General features: G+C 49.0%; 2 protein-coding genes across 5 annotated transcripts; one reads left to right on the top strand and one right to left on the bottom strand.

Annotated features, from left to right (window-relative positions):
- Window positions 1–74: 74 nt before the first annotated feature.
- CDK2 (cyclin dependent kinase 2) lies at window positions 75–5992 on the bottom strand. 2 transcript variants are annotated; one of them, XM_070621605.1, is made up of 8 exons: window positions 5619–5991; window positions 4800–4877; window positions 4571–4691; window positions 3745–3915; window positions 2943–3044; window positions 2105–2248; window positions 1598–1801; window positions 75–1320 (listed from the first exon to the last, which is right to left on the bottom strand). In XM_070621605.1, exons 1-8 carry the CDS (start codon window positions 5732–5734, stop codon window positions 1216–1218), a joined length of 1041 nt encoding a protein of 346 aa, XP_070477706.1. In that variant the 5' UTR covers window positions 5735–5991; the 3' UTR covers window positions 75–1215. The 2 variants fall into 2 exon arrangements, with proteins under 2 accessions (XP_070477706.1, XP_008532428.2); XM_008534206.2 differs by lacking the exon at window positions 2105–2248 and having other exon boundaries at window positions 5619–5992.
- Window positions 5856–14661, top strand: PMEL (premelanosome protein). 3 transcript variants are annotated; one of them, XM_070621603.1, is made up of 13 exons: window positions 6010–6134; window positions 6378–6463; window positions 6689–6810; window positions 8768–8878; window positions 9030–9176; window positions 9978–10112; window positions 10513–10674; window positions 10919–11638; window positions 12874–12990; window positions 13230–13314; window positions 13398–13603; window positions 13704–13791; window positions 14410–14661. In XM_070621603.1, exons 3-13 carry the CDS (start codon window positions 6735–6737, stop codon window positions 14549–14551), a joined length of 1989 nt encoding a protein of 662 aa, XP_070477704.1. In that variant the 5' UTR covers window positions 6010–6134; window positions 6378–6463; window positions 6689–6734; the 3' UTR covers window positions 14552–14661. The 3 variants fall into 3 exon arrangements, 2 of the variants coding, with proteins under 2 accessions (XP_070477704.1, XP_070477705.1); XM_070621604.1 differs by having other exon boundaries at window positions 6068–6224; XR_011540478.1 differs by having other exon boundaries at window positions 5856–6463; window positions 13704–13951.
- The last annotated feature ends 3 nt before the right edge of the window (window positions 14662–14664 follow it).

The raw sequence follows: 14664 nt of genomic DNA, 5'->3' as shown, positions 1-14664 counted from the left end.
TCACATATACACATTTATATTCTCTCTCACACCATTTTTTCAGTAAATAAATACACAAAAGTAGAGGAAAGAGATGAACTATAAAATGAGGAACTTTTTTTTAATGAATTACAAACTAAATTACAAATAATGTTAATAGCAAGAACACTCAAGGACAAGAGGTGGGAGAAGAGAGACAAAATCATAGAAAGAAAAAAATGCTTTTTTTTTAAACATTCGCATTACAAAACCCCAAGGTGTGCACGGCAACAAATCCACCCACTCCGACTTAAAAAACTACTATAACCTGAAATATAAATATAATTGTTCATCCTTCTCTTAAAGAAATATTTTTTTCCAATGGCCTTGCTCAGTCACAGCCCTAAAAAAGTGTCAGCATTCTCAAAATGATGTCTAAAGCCTAACTTCCACTCCTACAGGATGGCCTTTAGAGGAAGACAGGAGCCAGGATCCCTGGCGCCTGAAGAATTAAGACTCTTAACAGGAAGAGAAAAATTCGAACATCTTTCACTTGCCTCATAAGGCCACAGTGAAGCACAATGCCTGTCCCAGAGCTCTGAAGACACCCTTGCCCATAGGAGAGACAGACAAGCGGTGTAGGGGCCATCATTTCTACTGCAGACTGTGGAGACTGGGTGGGAGTCTTGAGTCTCCCAGACTGTTAGGGGAGATGAAACACTAAAATTAAGGTATAAACTGGTTGGATCTATTTTTTAACCTAATTCTTTAAAACAGGCCCCTTCCTATATTTTTGTTTTGCTTGGTTTTCAAAAGTTCCCCCTTGGTATCAGTTGGCCTTACAAACACAGTGGCTGCAGGAGGCTTGGGGTCTCCGCTGTCCCAAACACGGGAAACAATAACTACGGGACTTTCAGAGACTGGGATGGCAAACCCTATGTGGGGGGAGGGGAAAGAGTCAGGTTTTTTTTTAAATATCAGCCCTCCTCAGCGACAAGGAAGAGGAGGGGAGAGGGTAGTGGAGGCTAACTTAAGTGCATCTAATACTGAAGCTTCCTTTCATTTTCACCCATTTTTCCCCTCCACACCTGTGTATCTCCAGAGTTGGCTGGCTGAGAGGAGAAGGTGAGTGTTAAGGCAGCCAGACAAGATGGGAGGGCAAATAGCCCAGGGCCAAGCCAGATCAGACCCCCCCCCCCGCCACACCCCCTCCCGGAGGAGAAGGTGAGCCTAGGAGTGGTGGCTTAGGGAAGGAAATCAGAGTCGAAGGTGGGGTACTGGCTTGGTCACATCCTGGAAGAAAGGGTGAGTCAGAGCTGCCTTTGCCGAAATCCGCTTGTTGGGGTCGTAGTGCAGCATTTGCTAGAGGGAGAGATGTATGCTGACTTCAGTGATATGACAGTGGACTAAATGGGTAGCAGGTGTTCCAAGAAACTGGGAAACCAGAATTCTTTTTACCCAAGGCAGAGTTCCCATTTCCCTCCTCCCTTTATCTGGAGGGTGTGCCAACCAGGAGAGAAGCAGGGACTAGGGAAATGCTGAGACCCAGAGTGGAGGGTCTCATCCTTCCTTCATCCTGGACAAACCCTGCCCTGGGGGAGTGAAAGAGACGAAATGGGTGCCCACCCTCCACTCTCACCGATAACAAGCTCCGTCCATCTTCATCCAGGGGAGGCACAACTTTGCTAAAATCTTGCCGGGCCCACTTGGGGAAACTTGGCTTATAATCAGGCATGGAAGTAACTCCTGGCCAAACCGAGTCATCTGGGGTCCCCAGAGTTCGAAAGATCCGGAAGAGTTGGTCAATCTCAGAATCTCCAGGGAATAGGGCCCGCCGGGTCACCTGAAAATGGGGAAAGAGGAAAGGCCAAGACTCACATTGACGTCAGTCAAAACTGCCCCCTGTACAATGGAGGTTCCCACAGGCAGTGGAAGGTCAGCAGGGCCCCATGACTCCCTCCCCAGGGCCTTTCATGGGGTCAGTCACACAGAGCCTGAGACAATGAAGTCCCTTCATCTGTCTCCTCGCCCCCTCCTTCCTTCCCCCAATCATGGCTTTGTAGATCCCCAAGGCTGGGTGGGACTGGGAGGGGGTGAATGTCTGGGGTGCCACTGACATGTAGCAAAGGGATCCCAAGCCACTCACGGGGTGTGGGGTAGACACTGCGGTCATCCCCCCTCCTTGTGATGCAGCCACTTCTAGATAGGAGCACAGCGGGCAGAGACTGTGTCTTCCATTTCTTCTGTGTTCCCCACAGCACTTAGCATGGTGCTGGGTACACACTAGGTGCTTAACAAATATTTTTGGATGAATTGAGAGAGGAATATGGGCAATTGTAAGGTAATGCACTGGGGGATAAATGCACATTATATATATTATATATGTAGGCTATTGGTCTCCAAGCCCCCAGTTACAACCCAGATAAAGGACCACAAAACATATTGCTGATTTGATTTGAAAACTCAGCCCACTCCACTGCTGTATTATAGGGGATGAGAGCTCCCATATAAGGCTGGGCCTTAGGGATCCTTCAATCTGAAGAGCCAGAGGTTGAAGGGGGACGTGATCTAAGCCTGCAATTTAAATAAAAGGTGTGGATAAGGTGAACGCAGTTGGCTTCACCACATTCCTGGCACCCTACAGTAAGGTCTACAGGCCATGAAGGACATGCTAAATGGAATTCACTCTCCCAAATATATGCAGACTAAAGCTAAAACAGCTGCAGAAGTTATTTAGCTCAATTCAGGGATGAGAGATGTATACTGGATACTAAGGCTCTTTGAGGATATCCTAACATGTGTTTGACATCAGGGACAACAGTCCTATCTTTCCCCCACCAACCCCCTTGGTGCTACTCTAGAGAAAGAACCCTGCTACTCTAGAGAAATAATAGAAGGGCCATGGGTCTGGGCCAAGAAACAATTCTGTTGTTCTTAAACGTGGGGAGGAGTGGGCTGGGTGGAACTAGGGCATGCCTTCGTACCATCTCAGCAAAGATGCAGCCCAGGCTCCAGATGTCCACAGCTGTGGAGTAGTATTTGCAACCCAAAAGGATTTCAGGTGCTCGGTACCACAGGGTCACCACCTGGGGGACAAGAGTAGGAAGGTGAGGGTTGGTAAAGGGGCATGGAGATTCCCACATCTCAGCTCCTCAACACTATTCTGCTCTCAGCCTCTTAACAAGCAGCTTCCTTCCCTCCATCCCTTCCCTCCTTCTGACTTCCCCCAAGGGAAATGATTACATACAACTTCTTAGCCCAGAGTTAGCCTAGCCCATGGCTCTGGGGACCATATTTTCTGAACCCCCAATTTGTGACCTTCCTGGAAAACTTGAGACAAGTGGTCATAATTTTCTTTTTTTTTTTCTTTTTGGCTGGGAAAGATTCGCCCTGAGCTAACAATTGTTGCCAATTTTCCTCTCTCTCTTTTTTTCCTCTCCAAAGCCCCAGTACATGGTTGTATATCCTAGTTGTAAGTTCTTGTAGTTCTTACATGTGAGCCGCCACCACAGCATGGCTATTGACAGACAAGTGGGGTGGTTCCAGGCCCAGGAAGTGGTCATAATTTTAATGGTGTGCCATCCAGCTCTTCTGGCTTGGTATCTGTCAAACGCCAGTTAACCCTACTGTATGAACTCTGTGCATACTCTAAGACCTCCTGGGGTGTCAGAGATACTTTCCATCTACTGAGAGAAAAACTGCTGGCAGATATTTTTAGTAACTTTGTGAATGCCCTTGTTAACACCTCCCAGGAAGTTCAGAGAAGACATGCAGAGAGGGACTCACCTCATGAGTATAAGTACGAACAGGGACTCCAAAGGCTCTGGCTAGTCCAAAGTCTGCTAGCTTGATGGCCCCCTCTGCGTTGATAAGCAGATTCTGAGGTTTGAGGTCTCGGTGCAGGACCCGATGAGAATGGCAGAAAGCTAGGCCCTGGAGCAGCTGGAACAGATAGCTCTGACAAGGGAGGGAGAGAGAGGACTGTGTTTCTCCATCACAGTGAGCAGATTAGGGTCTGCTCTGTAGCTCCAACGCTCTACTAAACCTTTACTATGTTGGACTATAATTACATGTTTACAAGCTGTTTCTCCCATTGGATTGTCAGCCCAGTGAGGATAAGGAACAGGTCTTATTCAGCTTTGCATCTCTTTTCCATATCCTGTGCCTAGCACCTTGAAGGTGTTCAATAAATTTGCCTTGAATAAACATTTGCTGATAGATTGAAAATAGCTCAGGGAGTAAAGAATCAAGCCTTAAAACAGACAGTAGAGAGTCACTGGCTATTTTTCCCACCAAACAGGTGGAAGAACTTTTCAGAGGAATCTACCAAGTGCCCTGAAGCCCTATTTATCTGAGTTTCATCTGACCTTCCACCTGAGCTACTAAGTTGACTCACTCAAGTTTCAACTTCTTTGATTCTCCTGCCCAGCCTTGAAGTGAAGAAGCATAATGAGCAATGAAAGAGCCACCAAAGAAAGGGGTGTGTGTGTGTGTGTAGGGGGATGAGGGCTGAAAAGGAAGCCAACATTACAAATCATCACTCAGTCTGAATTGCCTGCCTTCAGTCCCCCCGAGATTCCCATGACGGGGAGGAGTTGACAGGAAGGATTACCTTGATGAGGGGAAGAGGAATGCCAGTGAGAGCAGAGGCATCCATGAATTTCTTGAGATCCTGGTGCAGAAACTCAAAAACCAGGTAGAGTTTGTTTTCTGTGTGGATGACATCCAGCAGCCTAGGGAAGAGAGGTCCAGGAATGGAGGTGAGGGAGAGAAATGCCCAGACTTCACAGACAGAAGGCATCCTCCTTTACTACCACAGCACCTCCCAGATACATACTTACTTGACAATATTAGGGTGGTTAAGCTCCTTAAGCAGAGAGATCTCCCGGATGGCAGTACTGGGTACACCCTCCGTCTCACTTGGAGAGGTTGGGAAAGCAGAGATGGGAATGTGGTTACAAATATTCCTTTTCCCCTAGTCCACTTATTCTCCCCCTCCCACCCCTGCAAGAGGACACCACCCCAGCATCCCCTAGGAAAGTCAGAGAAGAGAAAGGGGGCTGTAGGAGTTAATTCATGGGTGGACAGGGAGTGGCTTTTGGACACATTAAGGTCATTATTTCTTCTTCTCCCAGGGATAGGTGAGTAAAGCCTCCTGGTGAAGGTGAAACAGAGAGAACATAGAGGGGGAAAAAAGGGAATAGCAGCACCCAGCCTCCCTAGAGGCGCCAGTGAGGTTCAACTGTCATTCTTTCGGAAGAGGGAGAGAATTCTAAGATGAGGGTGGGGTTTGGACAGTAGGAAGGGCTTTTCATTCAGAAAGGTACTTTTCACCAGTTCCTACAAAACCCAGCTCCATTAGAAGTCCTGGACCCCATCTCGGAGGCCTTCTTACTCTTCCTGAGTCTTTCTGACGGCACATTTCGGGGGCGGGGGTTGGGAGGTATCACCCGGCTTTGGGGAGGAAGTTTCCCATAGATTCTACACTGCCCTATACTCTCCACAGGGAAACCTACTGTCCTCCAATCCACCTCTCCACCTCAAAAGAAGTCCCTCCCTGCTACCTTCCGGTCCCTGGACGGCTACCCGCCTGTTGGGGTGGGGGTGGGGGCACTCAAGGAGCTCCGGAGTTAGGAGTCCGGGGTACAGAGGCCACTCACGTGTCCAGGCGGATTTTTTTAAGCGCGACCACTTCTCCCGTCAACTTGTTTTTGGCTTTGTACACAACTCCGTACGTGCCCTCTCCGATCTTTTCCACTTTTTGGAAGTTCTCCATGAAGCGCTAGCGAGCCGGGTCAGCCCGGCCCAGGAGGGGGCGGCCTGGGAACCCTGCGGAAAGCGGGCCCCGGCTCTCGGGGGACCAAGGAGGGAAATACAGGGCTCAGCACCTCGGCCCCAAGTCGGGATGGAACGCAGTGTTTCTCTCGCTCTTGTCAATTTGTCCAACTTGAAACAATGTTGCCGCCTCCCCCCAGTTCACTGCCGCCACCAGAGGCCCCGCCCCTCCTTCCCGCGTTTCCCTGGCTCCGCCCCCAGCCCTTCCTATTGGTCAACGTCAGAGCCGGAGGGGCGAGCCCAGCGACCCTGGCCGCAAATAACCTTCCCGCGCGAGTTTGTTTTGAGGGGCGTTAAGACAAGTTTCTGCCTCGGTGAAGAGGCTGAACACCGTTTTCCAAGTACCTAATTTGGGCTCGAGTTTCCTACCTGTGTCCTTAGAGATTTTCTGATCTCTAACTCACCGTTTTCACCACCCTTAGGAAAAATGGGTATCGTCCTAAGATTACATTCCACCTGGCTCAGGGAGCCTCCTTCGAAGAGCAGGAAGCTGAGAATCTCAGGGGTTTCCTGGGGCTCGGAGGAGTCGTTGCCTCTGCCTCTCAGCCTACCCTGATACTGTCTCTCTCTGTTTTTGCATGCAGGGTCTCTTTTTGGCTTTTTGAGAGGATCCTGGTTTGACTCAAACAACAGATTGATTCACTCTCCCATGATGAATTGTGTGTGTCCGGTACGTGTTATGTAGCTGCCCTTCAGTTAATTCTTTCCCAGGGGAATGGAGTATTTCAAGACGAAAGTGACTCAGTGAAACCAGAAACTGTCATTAAGTAGTGGGATGTCCAGGGACCAGGATCCCTTGTCAGTTTTGCCTTTCTCTGTCCTCCTGCCCCTCCCAGACCCTCTCTGGAGGGAGAGGGGGAAGGGCTATGCAAATGAGAACCCCTTTCTTATATAGGGGCTTGTCCCAGTCTCCCAGCGCCTTTGGTTGCTGGAAGAAGAGGATGGATCCAGTGCTCAGAAGATGCCTTCTCCATATGGCTGTGATGGGTACTCTTCTGGCTGTGGGGGCCACAGAAGGTGAGTGCGGGTTGTGTGGAGATGAACAAGTGTGAATTTGGGGTTGCACACCTGCTCTGGTTTTTCCTCTCCTAATGGAAGATACCCATTTAATTTACGTGAGGACATGGGTGCTTGAGCTCCCTCCCCACATTGAGATTTGGGACTGAGCCTGAAAATAATCCCATCTGCTTGGAAGGACAAGAGGACAGTGGGTCTTTATGGCCTTAATTCTGAGGCCCCCTGGGCAGTGAGATGGAACAGGGGCTCCAAGGGGTGAAATGAGTGGGAGACTCTTTTAAGCAATGTCTCAGACAATTGGGATAGCGTATTTAAAGGGAGAAGTAAGAGAACGTGGTATCGGATAAGAAGAATAAGGAGGCACAATATCCCCTCTTTGGAATGGAATGGGTGAACACAGCCCAGGCTTTTGTTCTGGGGCTGGAAGAGACAGGCAGAGGGTCTCAGCTGAGCATCACATGAAAGGGCTCTGGGGGATTGAGGCCTCGTGACAGGAGCAAGGGGTGGGGGTAGGGGTGGTGAGAGGGTCTGGAATGTCCTGTGCTGCTCTGAGGAGGGAGGGTTGGGAGTGGAGAAAGAATAGGGCATCTTATGATTCTCTTGCTCTAGTGGTGGGATGCTCAGTGAGATGCTTCCAGATCCTCCCTCAGAGGAATCAACTAGGTTCCCAGGACGCATTAGAAATGGAGTGAGGATAGTTTCTGGTGTGCTGAAATATATACCTCATATCCCAGTCCCCATTTTCTATCTCCAGATCCAGGGTCGCACAGACTTCTAGGAAGTTCTCCTTGATCTGACTTCCCTCATTCATGCCGCAGTTTCAAGTCTTATCCTTTTATTATGTTCCTTAGTGTATTCTGGAAACATTCTGTTCATACTTATCCACCTGAGGCTCTTAAAAGATTGTGCTTACTTTTTGGATCCTGATTTTTAAAATCATAAGAAGACATTTTTGGATATCCATAAAATTGTATATGGACTGAGTTTGATAATTTTGTCTAGTATAAAATGACATTGTGCTTCTTCAAGAAAATGTTCATATTTTTTACAGATACATACTGCATTTGTAGGGTTAAAATAGCAAGATGTCTGGGATTTGTTTTTAAATACTTTAGCCAAAACACAACAACAGTAACAAAGGAGGGATAAAGCAAATGTGGCAAAATGTTGGCAGTTTTTGGATCTGGGTAAGGCATATGGAGCTCCATCACAACCCTTTTTCTCAGATCTCTCTCTTGGTCAGTTAGAATAATTTTATCTGCTCTCTCCCCGCCCCCAATCTCTGCCTGCCTCTGATCCCTTCTCCTCACTTCTTACCAGTGATCCTTCTAAAACACATCAGATCATATTCAAAAGCTTCTGAAGGGTGAATTTTGTGGTATGTGATTATATCTCAATAAAACAAACAAACAAACAAAATCTTCAGAGGTGGCCTTGCTGACAGGGTAAAGGCCAAACTCCTTCACCTGGCACTCAAAGCCCCCAACCTGTCTTCTTGACCTCATCTCTCACAGGGCTCAGCAACCACGTTGCTGGTAGTCCCCTGTCATGCCATGTGCTTCCATGCCTCCTTGCATCTGCTCCTGCTGGGCCTTATCCCACAGGCCAACTCCTCACTGAAATCTTTCCCAATCCACCAGAGTAGAACTAATCTGTTTAGTTTGCCATTTTTGTGCACTTTGTGTATGTCTCTTATGGCTCATATTAAACAGTGGTTTGAATTATAGTAATTTATGTATATGTCCATTTCCTATACTTTACCTTGAATTGCTTCAGTGCCATGTCTTATAATTTCTTAAGTCCTTTGTACCTAGCATAGTACTTGGTACATGATGAGTATTCAGTAAATTAAAATGCACTTTGAATGTGAGAATGAGTGGGGCCACGTGGGATGACGTTATCTTCTGAGAAGGGACTGAGTGAGGATCCTAGGGCCCTCATGGTACCTTCCTTTTAGGACCCAGAGACCGGAACTGGCTCGGTGTCTCAAGGCAGCTCAGGACTAAAGCCTGGAACAGGCAGCTGTATCCAGAGTGGACAGAAATTCAGGGGCCTGACTGTTGGAGAGGTGGGAACTTGGCAATTTCTGGAGGGTATGGTGGGAATGGGGTAGGGAGAGGAGCAAGAACTGGGTTGGATATAGCTTGGGAAGATAGGAATGGAAAAGGCATGTGGGGAGGGGAAGCCAAGGAGTCCCACTAATTCAGCTGCCCTTCCAGGTGGCCAGGTGGCCCTGAAGATCAGTAATGATGGGCCTACACTGGTTGGGGCAAATGCCTCCTTCTCTATTGCCTTGCACTTCCCTGAAAGCCAAAAGGTGCTGCCGGATGGGCAGGTCATCTGGGCCAACAACACCATCATCAATGGTGAGTATCTCTCTACTCTAGGCCCTCTTCTAAGGGCTCCAATTCCCTGATATCCCCAATGAGTTCAGAGAATGCTCCCTTCCCCCTTTTTTTTTTTCTACAAATTATATATGTAATACATATTCATGATAGAAAAATTAGAAAACACAGAGAAAGCAAAAAGAAGAAAAAATTATAGTCTCTAAAATGGGGGACAGAATACCCAGTGGACCTAGGAGTTGGACAGACTTGCATTTAAACTTGCTGCTAGCATGTGACCCTGGGCAAGTTACTGAATTGTTTTGTGCTTCCATTCCCTTATCTGTAGAATGGGAATGATAGCTACCTTGAAAAGTTGTTTTGAGGATTAAAATGTGATATTATACAAAGAATTGAGCATAACACCCTTCCCTTGCCTATAATAGAGGCTCAGTAGATGTCAGCTGGTGCTGTTATTTTAATTTTTATCCCACTAGCTAGAGCACTCTAAACATTTTGATATATGACCTTCCAATCTTTTTCCTAAGTATCTACATATGAATATATATTTTTTAATTTTTATTGAGTTAATGATAGGTTACAATCTTGTGAAATTTCAGTTGTACATTATTGTTTGTCAGTCGTGTTGTAAGAAGTATCTACATATGAATATTTAATTGTAGTTTCCATTCTCCCCCACACCATCCCAAATGGGTTATACAAGGGGAATGTACTTCATAGCTAGGGAGTGTTCCAGAGCCCCTCTCTGGGAGCCGTGTTAGGGGTTTTGGTGTATAGATGGGAATGCCAGGGTTTGAGGGTGACTCTCTATCTACCTTTCAGGGAGCCAGGTGTGGCGAGGTCAGCCAGTGTATCCCCAGGAACCTGATGATAGCTGCATCTTCCCTGATGGAGGGGCCTGCCCATCTGGCCCTCTGTCTCAGAGGAGAAGCTTTGTTTACGTCTGGAAGACCTGGGGTGAGGGACCCCCTTCTCTGGCCTGTCATCTACAGTTGGATTCTCCTCTTCCTACCTGATCCCCTTTCTCTCTGGTCCCACCTCTGAAGCTCTGTGAGTTTCCCTAATCTTCATTTCCCCCATGGCTCCTTCCTCTTCTATAGGACTTAGCCCCTTCCAACTCGCTCTATTATAATTCTTTCTGGGAGCCCTTCTCCAATTATAGTTCCATCCCATGGAACATCTCATTAGGACTCCTTTCCTGCCCCCCATATCACAACCTTCCAAACACCCTCTGAAATAAGCATCCTTAATACCTCTCCAGACCTTCCTTCTCTGGTGCCCTGTTTCTAATCTTGCCCTTCAGTCCCCTTTGAACAGTAACCCCCACCCCTCCTACTTTTCTTTCCGAAAACCTCAGGCCAATACTGGCAAGTTCTGGGGGGCCCAGTGTCGGGGCTGAGCATTGGGACAGGCACAGCAGCGCTGGGTACACACTCCATGGAAGTGACTGTCTACCACCGCCGGGGGTCCCAGAGCTACGTGCCCCTCGCTCACTCCCGCTCAGCCTTCACTATTACTGGTAAGGATTTAGGAAGGGGCAAGATCAGTTGCAGGGCAGGAGAAGGTGGAGGGGCTTGGCTGGACTGGAAAGGGAAATGGTGTGTGACCTTAAAGGGGCAGAGCCAGAAAGACCTAGGGACAGAGGAATGTGGGGATTGGAGCCAGTGATGGGCCAATTAGTCAGCTTGGGGTTGGAGGGTGTGGTTGTGAAAAGACAAGCTGTGGCCTGGCCTGGTTCTCACCTTTTCTGGCTCCAATCCCAGACCAGGTGCCCTTCTCTGTGAGCGTGTCCCAGCTGCAGGCCTTGGATGGAAGGAACAAGCACTTCCTGAAAAATCAACCTCTGACCTTTGCCCTCCGGCTCCATGACCCCAGTGGCTATTTGGCTGGGGCTGATCTCTCCTATACCTGGGACTTTGGAGACAGTACCGGGACCCTGATCTCAAGGGCACTTGTGGTCACTCACACTTACCTAGAGTCTGGCCCAGTGACTGCCCAGGTGGTGTTGCAGGCTGCCATTCCTCTCACCTCCTGTGGCTCCTCCCCAGTTCCAGGCACCACAGGTGGATATGTGCCAACTGCAGAGGCCCCTGGCACCACAGCTGGACAAGTGCCTACTGCAGATGTTGTAAATACTACACCTGGCCAGGTGCCAACTGCAGAGCCCTCTAGAACCACAGCTGTGCAAGTGCCAACCACAGAGGTCATAAGTACTACACCTGTGCAGGTGCCGACTGCAGAGGACATAGGTACTACACCTGAACAGGTGTCAACCTCAGAGTTCCTAGGTACCACACTTGCAGAGATGCCAACTGCAGAGGCTAAAGGTATGACGCCTGAAGTGTCAACTCCAGAGCCCTCTGGAACCACAGTTGCACAGGTAACGGCTACAGAGTTGGTGGAAACCACAGCTGGAGAGGCACCCACCCCTGAGCCTGAGGGTCCAGATGCCAGCCCATTCATGCCTACAGAAGGAACTACAGGTAAGAGGGCCAGTGTGAACGAGGTTCACTGAGGTGGGGCATTTGTCACTACTCTAAAGAGCTGCTTTACCCAGGAACCAGATGTTACCCAATCCTTTGCTTAGCAGTGGAGTCCCTTCAGAGCCCCCACTGGTTTTAAAGCCCTCAAGGCCCTCTTAATGATATGGAATAGATCTGGAGTTCAGGAAACCAGGGTTCTCCCCTAGGCCATGGGGAGAGAGCTTGTTGCTTCTCTGTCTGAGGAGAGGTGTTGCCTGAGAGGAAGGCCAGGGAACAGACTGTGATTATATACATAATATTTATGTCTCATTTTCTTTTCTTTTATTATTATTTTGCTGAGGAAGACTCACCCTGAGTTAACATCCATGCCATTCTTCCTCTATTTTTTTTTTTGAGGAAGATTAGTCCTGAGCTAACATCTGCCGCCAATCCTCCTCTTTTTGCTGAGGAAGACTGGCCCTGAGCTAACATCCTCCTAACGTCTTCCTCCACTTTATATGTGGGACGCCTGCCACAGCATGGCTTGACAAGCGGTGCCATGTCCACACCTGGGATCTGAACCGGCGAACCCCGGGCCGCCGAAGCTGAACATGCGCACTTAACCGCTGCACCACTGGGCCAGCCCCTCTTCCTCTATTTTTTTTTTTTTTTTGTAGTATATGGGCCACCAGCACAGCATGGCTGCTAACAGAGCAGTATAGGTCTGTGCCGGGGAACCAAACCCAGGCCACTGAAGCAAAGCGTGTTTAACTTAACCACTAGGCCACCGGGGCTGGCCCCTATATTTCACTTTCTGTTCAAGTGTAAATGGAAAGTTTGCTATTTATTTACATTTGAACAAATTCTGACACTATTTCCTGCCCCCGATTCCCATCCCAAAGCAGGTTAACTGGGGATTGTGGTAGAAACACTGAAAAGGGAGGAATGAGATATTGATACTTAGATGACTTAAGAGATGTCCAGTGTCTAGCCTGGGGCCTGGCACAGTATGGGGTGTGATAAATATTTGGGATTTTTTAAAACTCCAACTCTGTCCCTAACTGTGTAACTCTTGGGCAGTCATTTCTCCTTTTGGGGCTCAGTTTCCTTACCTATAAAATGGACTTCCCAGGTCTTGTCTGACTCCAAGTCTGGATCCATTAGCCCTAGCTCTACCTGGAAAAATGCCTACTTGGCCTCTGTTTCCAGGTGAGTCATTTGTCTCCTGATTTGCCTCTTCAATCCTCTCCTGCCAGGCTCCCAGAGCCCCCTGCTGGATGGCACAGCCACCTTATTCCTGGTAAAGCGACAAGTCCCCCTGGATTGTGTTCTGTATCGATATGGCTCCTTTTCCCTCACTCTGGACATCGTCCGTGAGTCTTGCCTACTTTGGGGGCTGGTGGAGGGAGGTGTTTGCTGCCTGGGGCTGGCCAGTGGAAGCATACCTTGAAAGGAGTTACTCACCTGGACAAGAAGAATACCCAAATCCCAGGGTTTTCATTTGAAAGCACAGGGGTGGGAATGGGGGAGCAGCCCTGGGGCTTTTCTGTCTAGGGGCCGTTGGGGAGGCTGGGGAAAGGAATCCAGACTTAAAAATCTTCCAACTTTGCAGAGGGTATTGAGAGTGCTGAGATCCTGCAGGCTGTGCCCTCCAGCGAAGGGGATGCGTTTGAGCTGACTGTGTCTTGCCAAGGCGGGTGAGTGTCCCACTGATTGCCCTGCTCTTGGGAGTCTAGTATTCCTTCCTAGACCCCCTGACCTAAACTGACACCTTTCTCAGGCTGCCCAAGGAAGCCTGTATGGACATCTCATCGCCAGGGTGCCAGCCCCCTGCCCAGCGGCTGTGTCAGCCTGTCACACCCAACCCAGCTTGCCAGCTGGTTCTGCACCAGGTACTGAAGAGTGGCTCAGGGACCTACTGCCTCAATGTGTCTTTGGCTGATGCCAACAGCCTGGCAATGGTCAGCACCCAGCTTGTCATGCCTGGTAGGTACTTGGACAAGATCTAGGATGAAGGGGAGTGGGCAGAGGCTATCTGGCAGGGAGCAGACACTGACTGAAGCTGTGCCTGGGATTCTGCTCACAGGTCAAGAGGCAGGCCTTGGGCAGGCTCCCCTGTTCGTGGGCATCTTGCTGGTGTTGATGGCTATGGTGCTTGCATCTCTGATATACAGGTGAGGGCCCCACCATCCAGCGTACACCCCCTTATCCCTTATTACCACCACTCACTCTTCCTCAAGGGGAGAAGGAACCACCACTCCCTGTGAGGAAGCATGGTGTACAGGAAGGAGCCCAGACTTGGAAGTTAAACAGGCCTGGCTTGCAGTCTTGCTGGTGAGACCTTGGAGGAAGTAGCCTAACCTTTCTGAGTCTCTGAAAAGTAGGAAAATTAATACCTGCCCTGTGGGGGATGTTGTCAGGATTAGAGACAATGTGAGTAAAGCTGGTTCTGAGGCAAGAGTGTAATAAAGGATCATATTGATGATTGTTATTAATAAGATAAAAAGTGGAGGAGGTTGGCTGAACTGAGTTCTTCACCTGTAAGAGGGGCAGATCCCCAGGCCTGGAATGCCAACGTCCTCAAAGCAGGGAAGCTTGTAGAGTGAGAGGGGAATGGACAGAGGTTACCATATAAACAAGAGAAATGAACCCTGTTTGTGAGGAGAAGAGGAGGCAGCTAGGATCAAGGCCAAGTAAACCTGGGATGTGGGTGTGTCCTCTTCTTTGGAGAAGCACAGACAGGCTGCCCTTGTCCATTGCTTACCAGTTTCCTTCTTCTTCTCCCAAATCAGGCGCAGACTTATGAAGCAGGGCTCAGCTCTCCCCCTTCCCCAGCTGCCACACGGTAGAACCCACTGGCTGCGTCTGCCCTGGGTCTTCCGCTCTTCCCCCTTTGGTGAGAGCAGCCCCCTCCTCAGTGGGCAGCAGGTCTGAGTGCTCTCATGTGATGCCATGATTTACCCAGGTGTGGACAGCAATGCCTCTCTTGTCTCCAGTCTTCCCTTGGAGACTACCATTACCTGAAATAAATCCTCAGAACCTGGTGC

The sequence above is a fragment of the Equus przewalskii genome, chromosome 5 (assembly GCF_037783145.1).
Source record: "Equus przewalskii isolate Varuska chromosome 5, EquPr2, whole genome shotgun sequence".
NCBI classification, from domain to species: domain Eukaryota; kingdom Metazoa; phylum Chordata; class Mammalia; order Perissodactyla; family Equidae; genus Equus; species Equus przewalskii.
The sequence above is the reverse complement of the archived record's forward strand: the minus strand, read 5'-3'. Positions and strand labels throughout refer to the sequence as shown.